At 43.5% G+C, this 17,268-nt stretch overlaps 1 protein-coding gene across 2 annotated transcripts in view; it reads left to right on the top strand.

Annotated features, from left to right (window-relative positions):
- The window catches only part of FLOT1 (flotillin 1), a 26,269-nt gene that overhangs the window by 6,430 nt on the left and 2,571 nt on the right, over window positions 1-17,268 (top strand). The window contains exons 2-11 of one of the 2 annotated variants that reach the window (XM_018560635.1): window positions 2,976-3,021; window positions 5,680-5,755; window positions 5,937-6,027; window positions 8,647-8,790; window positions 10,810-10,929; window positions 11,018-11,113; window positions 12,729-12,881; window positions 12,956-13,137; window positions 13,225-13,270; window positions 16,695-16,832. In XM_018560635.1, coding sequence (XP_018416137.1) covers window positions 2,976-3,021; window positions 5,680-5,755; window positions 5,937-6,027; window positions 8,647-8,790; window positions 10,810-10,929; window positions 11,018-11,113; window positions 12,729-12,881; window positions 12,956-13,137; window positions 13,225-13,270; window positions 16,695-16,832 — 1,092 coding nt within the window. Of the gene's footprint in view, window positions 1-2,955; window positions 3,022-5,679; window positions 5,756-5,936; window positions 6,028-8,646; window positions 8,791-10,809; window positions 10,930-11,017; window positions 11,114-12,728; window positions 12,882-12,955; window positions 13,138-13,224; window positions 13,271-14,266; window positions 14,313-16,694; window positions 16,833-17,268 lie in introns of those variants that run through there. The other variant, XM_018560636.1, reaches the window with a different exon arrangement.

A 17,268-nucleotide genomic window follows, 5' to 3' on the forward strand; every position in this document is an offset into this window, starting at 1 on the left:
CTGCACTATTCTGACCGGAACGCAGGCATTGATGTGCCACGTGTTCGGGTGCAGGCGATCGCATTGCGGCCGTGTGTGTGTGGTGCTCTTGACTTCAATGCACCGCCACGCCCCCCTCCCGCCCCAAAACAAAGTGACCTTGGCTGGAATGCGATCCAGTCGGGCTGGAACACACTGGGGCTGGTGTGAACTAGCCCTAAAGCCCGTTGTTTCTTTGTAAATATGATAAAAAATGATAAAAAATAAAATGACGTTTTAGTTTCCCTTTAAGGAAGGAGGACCCCTTCGCTCCAGAAGTAAGGTCTGTCTGGTTTGTGTAACCTCTGTGTCCCGCGGCCTCAGCTAAGGTCATTATTCCACATATAGAGACTGATTAGAAAGTGGGAATAGAGCAGAGTTCAGTGTGCTCGGAGGAAATCTTGTTACAGGGGCTGCTTGCACCAGATATGTGCTGTTTGATTACTTCTATGTTGTTGTAAATGATATATTTATGAAGGAAAACCGGCAAGTGTTACTGTAAATTGCTCGCATTGGTAACATGAGGAATGAACGGCTTGGAAAAGCCCGGCGTGAGTCTTTGCAAAACTCCCCCGCAGTGCCTCTGTGTATTTCTTCTGACTGCAAATGTACACAAATATGTTTATACTGTAAAGTCGTCATTGTAACACTGGAAAGATTGTGAAATAACAGGTCACTCCAAGTCTACGTGATGGCTACAAAGCGCAGGAGCAGATTAAGACACAGACGTGTAAAATGTAACCCTTCAGTAAAAATATTTTTTATGTATTTAAAGTGACAGTAACCACTTGAAGACCAGGTGTTTAGACCCCCTTCCTGGCCAGGCCATTTTTCAGTATTCAGCGCTGCAGTACTTTGACATTTATTCCATCATGCAACGCTGTACTGAAATGAATTTTATACCATTTTTTGGGGGCACATAGAGCTTTCTTTTGGTGGTATTTAAGCACCACTGGGGTTTTAATTTTTTACTATAATTAGGAAAAATTACAGAAAATGTGGGGGGAAAAAAGTTTTTTTTTTTTTTTACATTTATGTTAGGAAACACATTTATTATTACCCAGTTTTTTGGTAAAATATAAAAGATCGGGTCACGTCGGGTAAATAGACACCAAACATGTCAAGCTTTAAAATTGTGCGCACCCGTGAAGTCGCAGAAAACTACCATACCCAAAATTGGCAATAGGCGACACTTAAAAAGCTTTTACCGCTCATCAGTTTAGTGTTATCAGTGATTGATGGCCCTAGAATTATTGCTCTCACTCCGACGTTCGTGGCGATATGTAACATGTGCGGCATAATGGGCGCAATCGTCTTTTTTGCACGTATGGGCCCCCGAAGCATGTTTGCATGAGTGTATGTATGGGTGGGGACTTTAAAAAAACATTTTTTGTTTTTTTAATTCTTTTTTTTATGTGTAACTTTAAATTTGGGGGGGGGGGACTTACATATTTTTTTCCTCCCCCCCACTAAACTATTGCTATCACATACAGGGGTTAATAAAACCCCCTTATGTGATAGCAAAATATGTGACAGGTCCTCTTTATGGAGACATCAGGGGTCTCCAAGACCCCTAATGTCACCTAGGGCCCCCCAAAAGAAGCTGATGAAGCAATCTACAGCCGGCGGATCGCTTGTATGGTAACAGGCATCGCTGCCTGGTTTTAAATGTCGCCCATTTTTTTACTACGGCCGGCCCGGAGGCAGTTAAAGGCTATTTTCTATTTCCCCCTCCCCCAATGTCAAGTATCAGGACTGACCTTAAATGATGCCTCTTAATCTGATCTTCTTTAGTGTAGTTTTTAGCTGTCCCTCCTGCGCTGGGTGCGAGTCTCCAATCCAGCGCTGACTCCACTGTCCTCTTCTCTCATGTCCCACGGTGTCTGTGCGGGTGCACGCTGCTCCGCATACTTACCTTGTGTCTCTCCTCGTCTCCCAGCCAAACATCTGAACTGCGCATGCGCCCGCCCCAAGATCCTTTGCGGCCACCCTAAAAATGTTCAGATGTTCGGACGGGAGCGCGCGGTGGAGACACAGGTAAGTATTAACCCTTTTAAAAGGTTTTTTTTTTTTTACATCGTTTTGCATATATCTACTGCTTGCTAGCAGCAGATATATGCAGAAACATGAAACGGTTTAATAACCCTTTAAAAATGCTTGCTTGCCGCGTTCCTTTTTTTGGTGTGTGGGGAGGAGAGGGGGGATTAAATAGTTCCACTGTAGAGGGCACCTGACAGCCGTGGGGGGCATTTCAGAAGGTGTGTGTTACAGGCTGCTTGAGTCAGTGCAGGAGCAGTGTTGTCAGTTCAGTTTTTTCCATCTCCGAGTTGGGCTCTGAGATCACTTTGTTGACAGCTCTGACCTGCTGGGTTTGCTAACATCCAATTCCTACACTTAACCACCTTGAACTAGAGTAATAATTACATCTCAGTACTAAATGATCATTTTATTCTCTGTAGAGCTGCCCATAGCAGCCAATAACATTGTAGGCATCATTGTCCTAACGCAGAAGATGAGGAAAAGTCTGCCAAAACAATACCGTACATCTCGTCCTTCTGCCTTCTGATTGGATGCCAGCATTGTTCTGGTGTTTTGAGAGCCAGCAGGGCCGACTAGCAAGATACTGGAGCTTGGCCCGGTTGGAGCTTCCTCCATCCACACAGTTTAGCGTAGATGGAGGAATCTGTTGCACTTTTTTCATCTGACCATAGAAAGTCTGCAGGTCATCTATAGGTGTATGGCCAGCTTTAACTAATATACCGTGTGGGTACAGCAGACTTTATTGCATGTACAGTGCCTTCAGTGTCCTAGATGCACAGAAAAAGGTTGCAGACTTGAGTTTCTGCTATCTGAGTGTACATTGAAGACTACTATATGAGGTGCTGATTATAATTACTTTCATACTTTTAATAAATCTAAGATGTGCTAATTCTGTCTTGCATTTCTTTTTCATCTAGATGGTGTTTTACACGTGCGGACCAAATGAGGCCATGGTGGTTTCAGGTACGGCGGCTCTACGGCTGATGATGTTCTTTGTTCTTTCTACTCATTTAAAAGCTCAGATTTCTTATTTTAATATGTTGTAATTCTAACTAAAGCCAAAACTTTTTACAATTTTGGATAGGGTAGGATAGGGTTAAAATCAGTCAGGTTTTTTTTTTTCTAGTCATGTTTTTCATTAGGGATATTTCCTTTCACTTCTGTTTCTAAAAAGCGGTTCTTAGACAGTTCTCATGGGATCGGGTGTCCCCATTGCAAGATTTCCCCTCTATTCCTGTTCTATATACAACTTAAAATGTTGGTTTTGCCCTCACTTTTATTGCAGATGACATTAGTAATCAGGGAAGTTAGAGAAAGCGAGAGTGTCCCTATTGGATACACAGACCTGACCATGCTTTTAGTGCCATTTTTTTGGCCGATACAGCGGCGCATCCCCGCTTTCTCTCCTCCCCACTGGGTGCTGCTCTGTGTCCCAGCGGGGAGGAGAGAAACTGTCACAGGAGGCCAAACGGTGCTGGAGGAGAGAGCTCTGTAAGCGGCCGGCGTCTCTCCTCCTCTCACCGCTCAGCCTCCTGTGATAGATCAGGAGAGCGGCTGTGTGGGGGAGGTGACACTTGTCATCTGTCACAGGAGGCCGGCGGTGCGCGGGAGGAGTCAGCTGTCAGATCAAGATCTCCTCCCCGCACCGCTCACTCACAGCTGATCCAGGATGGAGAGACGGTACAAGCAGTCAGTGATCGCTGAGTGTTTGTAAATAATTGAGGACAGAGTATGTTTACTGTGTCCTCAATTTATGAATGAATAGGAAGTGATCTACATCACTTCCTGTTCATTCATGATTGTGGACATGGTAAACACACCATGTCCTCATGTTATGAATGAGCAGGAACACTCAGTATAGAGGATTCCTGTTCATTCATAACTGGGGCTGCAGAAAAAGAGATTGAGGACTCTGTGTTCTCAATCTCTTTTTCGATTTTAAAAGGGAAATATCAGGGGTCTGCTTAGACCCCTAACATTTCCCCCGTAGCCCCTAAAGTAAAAAATACAAATATTTAATAAAAATAAATAAAATATTTGAAAAAGTTTGGGAAAATATTTTTTTTCGGTTTCGGCTTGATTATTTATTTTTTTTCCATTTTGGTTTTGTTTATGTTTTGAAATGTTCATTTTAGTGCACCTTTTTTAGTTTGAATCCCTCGCCACTGAAAATCTTTATTGGCATCCAGACTTACACCATAACCCAGTTCAAAGAGCAGTAACTCCTAGCAACCCATCAGAAATGATCTTCAGCTGAGTTGCAGATACAGTTCCTGTTACTATGTGTAACTGCACTTTGTATGCGCTCATTGCCGTTTGCAGTAAATATCTTCTTGGAAGCAGATTTTGTAATCTCCTCACATGACATCTGCCTCACTTCCTGTGGCATTGTGGTGCGGGAACAAAGGTGACCCAGTTTAACGTGGAAAAACAAATTTGCTGAAAAGTAAATGTGCATGTAAGAGGAAAAGGTTTTTTCATTTTCAGTAAGCCGATATATATCAAGTTAAAGAAGAACTCTGGGCAAACAAAAATAAACTTACCCTTACACTGTGAGGGTCAAGTGCTCGTTTTGTCTAGGGGACTCAAATAAAGCTGTTTTACTTACCTGATCCTTGGCCCTGCCGGCTCCTTCCAGGCTGCTATACTGGTCCCCACAGTCACGTCTCCCCTTTTGCTCTGTTGGTCTAAGGACCGCTGATGTCATCATGTCTTTTGCAGGTCCGTTGACCTGCATTAGATATGAGGACATTGCGTAGCTGGAGCGGAGAGGGAGAGAGGCGAGCGCTGACCGCCGTGGGAGCCGGAATCAGGCGAGTAAAGCTGCTTTATTCGAGTCCCCTAAACAAAACTTAACAGGCTAGCCCCACTGCAAGGGTAAGTATTTTTGCTTCTCCCGGAATTCTTCTTTAATACCTTTTTGAAGTTAACGTGACATATTTGATATAACGTTCACATTTGACATGCTTACTGTACCATTTCCATTCCATTACTGTATTACATATACAGGTTCGCAGACTCTCCCTATAGTAGCTGAGTATATATCACTACTTCACTGATCAACAACACAAAGCATAAAAACACAGGAGAAAGTGTAATACAGGTATTCCTCACTTAACGACCGAGTTCCGTTCCTACGACCAGGTCGTTAAACGGATTGGTCGTTAAGTGAGGAACTCTATACAGTACTGTACTGCATTAGTACAGTACTGTATAGCGTTGCCGATGTACAGTAACGAACAGTGTACTGTACATCGGGCAATGAAAATACTTACCAGGACCCGCAATGAAGATCGGAGGACACCACTTCCGCCGGCGACACGGCGCACTGACGCTGACGCACAAGGTCGGAGGTCGATCGGCGCTCCGTCGTAAGTGCGAGTGGTCGCAAAACAGGTAAGTCGGTAAGTGAGGAACATCTGTAGCAATATTTAGGGCTTGTTCACACCAAGTGCGGAGCACAAAGCAGTTACAGAACGCATTAAAACTGCATCCAGTGTATTCCAATGGTATTTTTGGGCTCTAGTTCACACCACTGCGTTCAGTTCCAGAGCATGTGGAAAAACTGCAGTATTCTTCACACTACCTATGTATCTTTTTTTTTTTTTCTTCTCTCTCCAGGCTTCTGTCGCACCCCCCCAGTTATGATTGCGGGTGGTCGCGTGTTTGTCCTGCCCTGCATACAGCAGATTCAGAGGTGAGTTCTTTCAGAATTTCCTGTCTGCGGTTGATGCGTAGATATTAAAGGGTCATTCAACCCAAAATTGATGTTTTATCCGTCGTCAGAAGTTTGAGTGTTAAACTACCTGACGGCTTCTAATTTCTCCACTTGAATGTTAAATAGACTGTACGTAAGCTGCATGTCTTTACATCTTTAGGATCTCCCTGAATACGCTGACGTTGAATGTAAAGAGTGAGAAGGTCTATACTCGCCATGGAGTCCCTATATCTGTTACTGGCATTGCTCAGGTAAGCCAGACCAAGAACACTTATAGCACAACTGTCATGAGCAGAACATGTGAGCAGCTAGCATTTTCAGAAGGAGAGTTCAACAACAGCAGTCTGGATTTATCTTATGAAATGTGTTCTTTAACCACTTTAAGACCAGGTGTTTACACCCCTTTCCTGGCCAGGCCATTGTTTAGTATTCAGCGCTGCGGTACTTTGACTGATGTTTATTCCGTCATGCAACGCTGTACTGAAATTAATTGTATACCATTTTTTGGGGGGCAGATAGAGCTTTCTTTTGGTGGTATTTAATCACCACTACAGGTTTTTTTTTTTTACTATATTAAAGGAGAACTATGAGATGAGTGCTTTCCACTCACCTCATAGTTTTAGCCGACCTGTGACAATGAGACTGTCACAGGTCGGCTTAGTAGATCGGGAGGTGAGCGGACACATACCGGGTTCGCTCACCTCTCGATCCTGTCACGGCTCTCTGCCGTGAGAAAAAAACTTGTTTTTTTTTTCATTATTACCCATATTTTTGGTAAAATTTAAAAGACGGGGTCACGTTGGGTAAATAGACACCAAACATGTCAAGCTTTAAAATTGCGCGCACCCACGAAATCGCAAAAAACTACCATACCCAAAATTGACCATAGGCGACGCTTTAAAAGCTTTTACCGCTCATCAGTTTAGTGTTATCGGTGATTGATAGCCCTAGAATTATTGCTCTCATTCTGACGTCCGCGACGATATGTAACATGTGCGGCATAATGTGCACAATCGTCGTTTTCGTACGTATGCGCACCCGACGCCTGTTTGCATGCGTGTATGTATGGGTGGGGACTTTTTTTTTTTAATTCTTTTTTAATTCTTTTTTTATTTGTAACTTTTAATTTTTGGGGGGGAAACTTAAATTTTTTTTTTCCTATTTTTTTTTTTTCCACTTAACTTTATTGTTATCACAGAGGGGGCTAAGAAAACCCCACTATGTGATAGCAAAAGATGTAACAGGTCCTCTTTATGGAGACATCAGGGGTCTCCAAGACCCCTAATTTCACCTAGGGACCCCCCTGAAGAAGCTGATGAAGCAGAGATCTGCTTCATCAGCTTCTCTCCAGCATCTGAAGCTGGAGAGTGACAGAAGAATGCGGAAGTGATGTAATATACATTACATACACTTCCGCATTCTGACAGCGGAGAGGGGACCGGAGGGAGGTCATGTACCGACCTCCCTCTGATCCCCTGTGACAGAGGCACTATGCTGGTCCCGGACGGGACCACAGCGGAGCCCGGGACCAGCAGGGGGGGGGCGCACATACGGGGACCTCATACAAGCGAGCAGTCAGCAGGGAGTTTTGTTTTGATACACCTGGAATGTAATTGGCGGATTTAGTTCAGTTGAGCTTTTGTAGCAATTTCGGTATGAGCTAAGCACAGTTAGCATCATATGATGCCCAAATGCAGGGCTGTAGCTACCATGGGGCGAGTGAGGCACTCACCTCAGGCGCAGCTGAGAGGGGGCACAGCCATGGAAACGGGCACCAGGCGGCCAACGCAGCCGCGGCTCGGCAGGGAGAAGAGGGGCAACACAGGCTTCTCCTAGGATCCCCACTGCTCTCCTCCGCCTGGAGGCAGGGTGCATGACATCACATGATGCCGCGTGTGTGTGCGGCATTGGGTGACCTGACATGTCTGTTGAGGGGGGGGGGGGGCACAATTTTCTGTTCTTCCGGTGCAAAAGGAGCTAGCTACTGCTCTGCCCAAATGTACTAAAAGCCCTTTAGCGATACTGGAGCCCCCCCCCCGCTCCCCAAATTACTCCAACTTCCGGCGTTTAGGGAGAATGGCCAAGTACTGTGCCACAATGCAATGCGTTGCTCAGTGCCTGAGTGATCAAATCACTTTCAGACCAGTATGTATGTATGTATGTATGTATGTGTCAACAATCTGTGGCTTGGCACTGGCAGAGGGACACCGCACTTAAGATCAGGAATCATATGATGCCAAGTGTTCAGAACTTATACTGGTTATATTACATGTCAGTACAGGTGCACCTTAATCTAATACTGTCACTCAGGCATGGAAGGCTGAAGATCATTTTATATAAGACCCTCCCACATAACAGCAAACTGTCAACATTCAATCATATAAGGAATAAAAAATGAACTCCAGGCTGATATAAAAAAGACAAATCAATGCAGCTCTGTATTTATGAATGAAGCATTATATGTATTTAATCCCTGGACTTGGTATCGGCTTCTTGCAATTCTCTATATAGCAGTTCTCATACTGGGAAGGTGAAGGGCTGGGAGACGAGCAAGTGTGCTGACTGAGCATGCTGATAGGACAGGAAAGAGTATACGGACAAATGACATAATTGCATCACTTCCTTCTGCAGTCTATAGCTGTAACAGAAGTGGTATCATACACCTAGCTGTGTGGTGTGGCAGGGCTGTGTCAGTCTCAGGACTGGATAGACAGAAATACTAATGTTTTGCAGGTAAATATACATACATGTATTTAACTATTTGCCTAGATTTATCTTTAACATTACACAAAGCTGATAATAGCATGGTGTTTCACTTGAAGTATCTCCCATATGAAAGTTGAACTCTCTAAAACACTATATCCTACTAGGTGAAGATCCAGGGACAGAACAAAGAGATGCTGGCAGCTGCTGCTCAGATGTTCCTGGGTAAAACAGAAAATGAGGTGGCTCACATTGCTCTGGAAACTTTGGAGGGTCACCAACGTGCCATCATGGCTCACATGACTGTGGAGGTAAGCTGTGATTGGCGCATGAGGTATTGTGGTGATATTTCGGCTGATGTTTAGTAGTAGAAGTAGTGCTAAAGGTTTTTGACCCCATAGTTCTCCTTTTAATATCTTTTGTATCACATGCCCCTCCCTTTTAGATTGTAAGCTCACATGAGCAGGGCCATCCTAACCCTCTTGTCTTGAATTTTATTGTAAGTGTGCTTTCTCCCTTTATAATGTGCTACGTAACCTGTTTTGGATAAAGTGGGTAAGGGATAGACTTAAAAGGAGAACTATGAGGGGAGTGCTTTTCACTCACCTCATAGTTCTTGCCGATCTGTGACAATGAGACTGTCACAGGTCGGCTCAGTAGATCGGGAGGTGAGCGAACACATACCGGCGTTCGCTCACCTCTCGATCCTGTCACAGCTCTCTGCCGTGACAGGGGAGGGGCTGGATTCCCCCCTCCCCGCTCCGATCCGCCAGTGCTGACTGGCGGAACGGACGGGGGAGGGGGCGGGTACAGCTGGCTCTGCCTCTAGACAGGCAGAGTCGGCTGTCACTCACGCAGCTGGACGGATCCAGACATAATTGTATACCGTGAGCAGCAGTAACCCTGTAAGATTTTTCATTCTGTCTGAATCCTCACTGTGGAGATTATTCCTTCTATTTGTACTGATGACCGTTTGTCATCGAAACATTAAGTTGGGGAAATCCATAAATGTAGAGTTGTCCCCAAGGGGGGGGTGAAAGGAAATGTCTGAATTGGGACACTTGTTCTAGTGACAAGTGTCTCTAAGGGGTTTTGCCATTACTTTGGGAGATTTCCACTCACTTCCTGTTGCATCTCTGGGGTAGGAAGTAAATAAAAATTCCCCAGTACACAGAAAAAGAAAAAAAACTGTTGGGTTTTAACCCTTCCCTACTACGTTTTATGCAAAATGCACAAATGTTTGTAAATGCACAAATGTTTAAATCGGTCTGGCAACAGGGTCTTTTTTTAATGTAATTTTCAATTATTTAAGATATGCAACTGTTAATTAAATAATACCTGGTTATCCTGCCATGGGGGGGGTCTTGTTCAGGCACTTCCTGCTATGGGATGACAACTGCCTCCTAATTGTGCTTCTGCGTTGTCATCCTGCACTCCTGGTTGCGACTATAAGTGGCCCTGTCAACACACTGCACATGCATGGTCCAGCATTGTCGATATCAGGGAACCGGCCCAGAGCAATGATGTGCATGTAGACAGGAAGTGGCTGAAAGAGACTGGAGGAGGTCAGCAGTGCTGAGATATAGAAAAAAAAAAAAAAGGTAAAAGATTTATTAAAAGAAAAATGGTGAAGATAATGTGTACATATAGAGGTGTATGGATCAATATGAGTGGGTATATAGTGTGGATATATATGGGTTGGTTTGTACACGTGTGTGGGGGGAGAGAGAGAGTATTAGGGTATTTTTTAACACAAAATTATATAGAGGATCGTCCTCTTCATACTGGTCACTGGAATTGTATATTTAAGATAATTAATATGAAATGTAAGATTTGAGGGGATTGAAGTCGGCGTTTATTTTTTCCCCACCTCTTTTTTCTAGTTTAGAATGAGTATGTGGATGTAGGACATTATGAATGTTAGAATATTTTTATGTGTATTAGTATGTTTATACTTGGTGATGTAATGTTGATGGCTGGTTGTATTTATTTATGTATGTATAGCATTAAAGTCGAAAATAAATAAAGAGTTGTTATAAAAAAGAAAAATGGTAATTTGATTAATATACAGTGAAGGGAATATCAAAACTGGAGCAGCGGTGCATGGCAACCAATCAGCTTCTCTGTTTCGTTTTCAAATCTTAACTGAACAAACTAAAGAGAGGAGCTGATTGGTTGCCATGGGCAACTGCTCCAGTTTTTGTCTGCTCCAGTTTTGATAAATTCCCCTCATTGTGCTTTTAGCAAAATGAATGTCAACCAGTTAGGGTTTAGCTCCACTTTAGATAAATCATTATCTCACATCTTCCATTGTAACACTTTTCCATCAGGAAATCTACAAGGATAGGCAGAAGTTCTCCGAGCAGGTCTTTAAAGTGGCCTCATCCGACCTTGTAAACATGGGAATCAGCGTTGTGAGCTACACCTTGAAGGACATTCACGATGACCAGGTAAAAAGAAGAAAAAATAAAGACCACATAGGAGGAGCTCTAGAAGAACGATTCGGCACCTAAAAGTTTTTGTTTAACCTCCTTTTAGGATTACCTGCACTCCCTGGGAAAGGCTCGAACAGCTCAGGTACAGAAGGATGCCAGGATTGGAGAGGCCATAGCCAAGCGAGATGCTGGAGTCAAGGTGATCACAGTTGTCTTGTTAGTTCTAGACATTTTTATGTTACATAGTGGAGGATAAAATCATTGTTTTTAATTATACACATAAAACTGAACTCCAAGCTAGGGATGTCCAGATACCAGTGCAGATACTTGGCATTTTCATGAGAACTACCAGGGTTGCAGTGGTTGCAGCCGGGACCTGGCTCTGGCGCTCCACCACAGTCCTGAAATCATTAGTCTGTATTGTTTTAGAAAAACTGTCACATGATAATAAACATAAATGTATCAGTACTCGTATCTGTGAGTACTCGGCAAGCATCAGTACTTGTACTTGAAAAAATGGTATGGGTGCATTCCTTTTATATATGCATATAAAAACAAAATCGTACATTAAAACTGAGATCAACCGAGTACGGATCCCAGGAGCCCCGTGTGCTCCTTACAAATGACAGCTGCCTCCTAACTTTTGAATTTTTCTCTAGTGTAGTCTTGGAGCTGGAAAAGTATCTGTACTTGTACCGAGTACGGTACTTGGTATCTGAGCATCCCTACTCCAAGCAAATCTAAAAGACGCATTATTACAGCTCTGTATTCATTAACATATCATTAAATATATTTATTTTAATGTAAGTACCTGACTTTGACCTGGAATTAACCACTTTCAGTTGCCTGTACAGCTGAGCTCAGTGTTTATGTGCAAACCAGGTACGTGCTGATAGGAGAAGATAGCGGGGTAAAACAAATGGCTAACGCACTCATCAATTCATAACTAGCTTTAAAGCAAGGTGCACATGGAAGGGCTTTACACAGTAGAAAAACAAAAATTTCCCAGCACACTCGCCAGCCTGCAAAAAATTACACTGTCTACCTACTAGGGTTAAAAACAGAGGTTTTGTACAGCACTCTGGAAAACCTGGCACATGTTACTCTGGTACGCAGAGCCTCGCCACACTATGTCTGATCACTTAGATTGAGGTTGATATGTGGTTCTTCCCTAGGTACAAGATGTTCTCTTTTACCTCAATATTGTACCTATTATGTCTGTTTTTCCATGCACAATGGACGACAATGTTAAATAAAAGAATTTTTTTTTTTTTAAAAGAGGTTTTAGGTCACAAATTTTGCAAAATATGTGGAATCCACACCCCTCTGTGTAGTGTGGTCCTAACTATAATCTATGAGAGCCTCCATCTTGGAGCATATATAGCAATGGATGAATTGGGTGCAGGTTTGCCGGGAGGTAGCCCAACCTCCTTAAAGGCACAGGGACACACCAGAAGCCCAGCACATCGCAATGGCAGCTGAAGCCCCCAGTGATAGCATGGTACCAGAAAAATTTGTTTATCAGTGTGCTGCTTCTCCTTTCACTGTCCAGTCACAGGCTGGGGGAAAGACAAGTCCTTTAAATATTATATAACTGTAGCAGAAAAAACATAGGTGTTCTCCTCTATCAGACTGGGCTATGCTGTGTGGCAGAGTGGTGTAAAATCTCAGGACTGGATAGACGGGCATACAAATCCTTTGGTAGTAAAAACCGCTTTCTTATATGTATTTTATCTGTGTGCTTATCTGTTTGCAGGAGATTCAACTTTAAAGGAGACCTTGTATGGATTGACATGATTTTTTTTGTGTCACAGGAAGCAGCAGCCCTACAGGAGAAAGTTTCTTCCCAGTACATCAACGAAATTGAGATGGCCAAAGCTCAAAGAGACTTTGAGCTGAAGAAGGCTATGTACGACCTGGAAGTAAACACCAGGAAAGCAGAGAGTGACATGGCCTACCAGTTACAGGTATAACCGTCGGTGCCTATTGTGTTTCGGTTTTGCGGGAGACGGAAACAACATATTGTGTGCTTTGTCTACAGGTGGCCAAGACTAAGCAGAAGATTGAGGAGCAGAAGGTTCAGGTCCAGGTGGTGGAGAGGACACAGCAGATTCAGCTACAAGACCAGGAGATCATCAGGAAGGAGATGGAGCTGGAGGCCAGAATAAAGAAACCAGCTGACGCAGAGCGTTACCGACTGGAGAAACTGGCTGCGGCAGAGAGGTTGGCTTTATTCCCTTTACTACTGTCCATATTGTCCACCCCTGATCGTCATTGTGTTTACCATCTCTTCTTTTCCTTTGTCTGCAGGATGAAGCTCATTACTGAAGCCGAGGCAGAAGCTGAGTCAGTCAGGGTAAGAAAACCTACACTGTATAGTCAAACGTATGTAGGCACCCCTCCATTTTATTAAGCTTTGGTGTTTCCAGTAGAGGGTACTGTTAATGCTACTGCATACAAACTCAATATACATCATTGTGCACTTCCAACATTGTGTCATCAGGTTAGGGAATGCTGTTTACTACTCCATCATGACTGTGCACAGAGCTAACTCCATAAAGACAAGGTTTGACCAGTTTGGTGTGCAGGAACTGGAGTCCCTAGGGGGAAAGACAAGTCCTTTAAATATTATATAACTGTAGCAGAAAAAACATAGGTGTTCTCCTCTATCAGACTGGGCTATGCTGTGTGGCAGAGTGGTGTAAAATCTCAGGACTGGATAGACGGGCATACAAATCCTTTGGTAGTAAAAACCGCTTTCTTATATGTATTTTATCTGTGTGCTTATCTGTTTGCAGGAGATTCAACTTTAAAGGAGACCTTGTATGGATTGACATGATTTTTTTTGTGTCACAGGAAGCAGCAGCCCTACAGGAGAAAGTTTCTTCCCAGTACATCAACGAAATTGAGATGGCCAAAGCTCAAAGAGACTTTGAGCTGAAGAAGGCTATGTACGACCTGGAAGTAAACACCAGGAAAGCAGAGAGTGACATGGCCTACCAGTTACAGGTATAACCGTCGGTGCCTATTGTGTTTCGGTTTTGCGGGAGACGGAAACAACATATTGTGTGCTTTGTCTACAGGTGGCCAAGACTAAGCAGAAGATTGAGGAGCAGAAGGTTCAGGTCCAGGTGGTGGAGAGGACACAGCAGATTCAGCTACAAGACCAGGAGATCATCAGGAAGGAGATGGAGCTGGAGGCCAGAATAAAGAAACCAGCTGACGCAGAGCGTTACCGACTGGAGAAACTGGCTGCGGCAGAGAGGTTGGCTTTATTCCCTTTACTACTGTCCATATTGTCCACCCCTGATCGTCATTGTGTTTACCATCTCTTCTTTTCCTTTGTCTGCAGGATGAAGCTCATTACTGAAGCCGAGGCAGAAGCTGAGTCAGTCAGGGTAAGAAAACCTACACTGTATAGTCAAACGTATGTAGGCACCCCTCCATTTTATTAAGCTTTGGTGTTTCCAGTAGAGGGTACTGTTAATGCTACTGCATACAAACTCAATATACATCATTGTGCACTTCCAACATTGTGTCATCAGGTTAGGGAATGCTGTTTACTACTCCATCATGACTGTGCACAGAGCTAACTCCATAAAGACAAGGTTTGACCAGTTTGGTGTGCAGGAACTGGAGTCCCTGCACAGAGCCCACCTAATAACCTTTGAGATTCAAAGGGAAACTATTGTGAGCCAGATCTTCTCATCCAGTGCCATTACCTGATATTACAAATGCTGTTTTGACTGGAGGGGCACAGATTCCAAAATCTTGTGGAAAGCCTCCCTAGTACAGTTGAGGCGGTTATAGCCGCAAAAAGTGGAGAGCAGATGTAACTCCATATGCATGCACTTGGTTTTAAAATAGGAATTCGACGTCCAACAAGCTCATATAGGTGTGATGATCAGGTGTTCACAAACTTTGGGACATACAGTGTAGTGTAGCTTTTATGTAAACTCTACTTACAGGTTGCTAGATCTTTACACAGTCAATGTCATGTCTATTACTTTTGTGTAAGGGCATGCTATACATCATATACATCATCTCCCTATATTAGGAAGGCGCATTACACAAGACCAATAAAGCATTTTTAAATATCTTGTATCTTTTTAAAAGACGGGCTTTATATCTACTGCGCTGTAACCTGCATTGCATTCTAAAAAAAGGAAAACCGGTTTTACACATCAGCTTTTCAGACCAGTTGCAGAGTAGCTCTGAGGCTACAAGCTGTTAGAGTGGCTTAACCTTTTTAATGTGGCACAGCTCACCTTTTAAACCAATTGCTTTAATGGGCAGCAACAAAGATATCTGAACATGTTTGCCCATGATAGCTTGAGGATCACTCGGAATTGGTAGCACAGCTATAGAATTGCTACACTTTGCAGAATTGCTAACACAGCTAGATGATCAGGAGGGAGACCCTTCTTCTCTTGTATCGGTATTATTGGTAATGGGAGAACATGAAAGGTGTTCCAATTTCTTAAAGGTACTCTCCCACTTTATCCAGCAGTTAAAAATGCAGGGAATTTAAAGTGCATGGACATACCTGCATCAACTCTCACCCTTTGTTACGACTGAATGCCAGCCATTCTGAAGAGGCAATGCTCCCACAAGTCCTGTTAAAGGAGAACTATGGGGTAAGTGTTTTTCCCCATAGTTCTCCTCAGGGTCATGGGAGGACATAAACTAGCATCCTCCTGTGACCCAAAGCTCAGTATACCGCGAGCTACGGCTCGCGGTATACTGAGACCGCCGCAGCCGGGACGGATCCCAACATTACTTTCGAGATCCACCCAGCTGTGTGATTGACAGCTGGCTCTGCCTATCTAGAGGCAGAGCCAGCTGTTCGTTCCTTCCGCCCCCTCCCCCTGTTCGTTCCTTCAGTCAGCACTGAAGGATCAGAGCGGGGAGGGGGGAATCCCTGCAGGGAGCCATGAGTGACAGTCACAGCTCTCTGCAGGGACAGGATTGAGAAGTGAGGGAGCGATGGTATGTGTTCGCTCACTTCCTGATCTATTGAACCGACGTGTGACAGTTTAATTGTCACACGTCGGCTCGAACTATAAGGTTGAGTGAAAATCACTAACCTCATAGTTCTCCTTTTTTAATGCCGAATTTCCATCTTTCAGCCTTCAAGAGGCTGAAAAAACCACTTGATTCCCCCATCCATGCCAACTGTGTGGATGGTGGAATCTCCATCGTATTCAGGCAGCTGCTGGCACTGCCAAACAGTGAATGCTTCTGATAGGATTCAGTCACTGTTGGGGTGATGATTTTCCACCTAGCTCATTTTGATTTTGAAATTGTCTTTTGTTGTGCCAGGTAATTATTTTATTTTTTTAGCAGATTCAGATATTTATTCAGAATTAATTGGCGAAAATTTGAGCCATCTATCCCCTGGTTTAGGCTCCTTTTTTTACATGTTTTTTTATCCACGTCCTTAACACCTTTTTCAGTATTGCAAGCTCCAGTTTACACACACTGAGCAGTGACTCCCTTTTATCAAGTAGCCTTATCCAAAGTTTAATTTATACAAACTGCTGTGCTGTCTCTTTTGATAACCCAGAGTGCTCTGTGAAGCTTTTGCTTTTCTTGGTCTCTTGGGTATAGGCAGGAAGAAACCAGGGCTCTATGTTGTTCTACAAGTCTCTCTAGCATGGAGGTAATGATTTTTGCTAATGCAGATGGATATTAAATGCTTTAGTAACCCGACAGTCATGCACTGTGGAGTGCAACTTTCAAACAGTGCTTTCCTCTTAAGTGTGCTTTCTGATTTCCAGGTAAAAGGAGAGGCCCAGGCTTATGCCATTGAAGTCCGTGCACGTGCCGATGCCGAGCAGATGGCTAAGAAAGCAGAAGCTTTCCAGCAATATCAGGATGCTGCTATAGTGGACATGTTGTTGGAGAAGCTGCCTGAGGTTATTCCTTGCTAATTACCGGAATGTATATACCAGCAATGTCTAAAAGTTTATGAATTTCTAATGATCAGCGTGCACATTTCCTCTCGGCTTTCACTTCTAATGGCATATGCGGCATTGGTTGAACTCGATGGACTTGTGTCTTTTTTTTTTCAACCTAACTAACTATGTAACTATGTCATTGACTAAAGCAGTCGTTTGCCACTTGTTGACATCCAGGTGTATGGATGTCCCAACAGTATGTGTTTTTGAAGCTGGTCATAGACAGATCAGATCAGGCAAAAATGTCATGTCTTTGGGCAACTGCTGATGCCACTAGCTAAAAAATCCTTGTTACAATTTAAAGTAATATTAAAGCCAAATTTTTTAATTTTTTTTATTTCTCCTTTTGAGACCCTCCTTTTGCTGGAGGATGTTGCGTTTTTTCTTCAAAAGT

This window comes from Nanorana parkeri, unplaced genomic scaffold (genome assembly GCF_000935625.1).
Source record: "Nanorana parkeri isolate BGI_ZX_2015 unplaced genomic scaffold, ASM93562v1 scaffold470, whole genome shotgun sequence".
NCBI lineage: Eukaryota > Metazoa > Chordata > Amphibia > Anura > Dicroglossidae > Nanorana > Nanorana parkeri.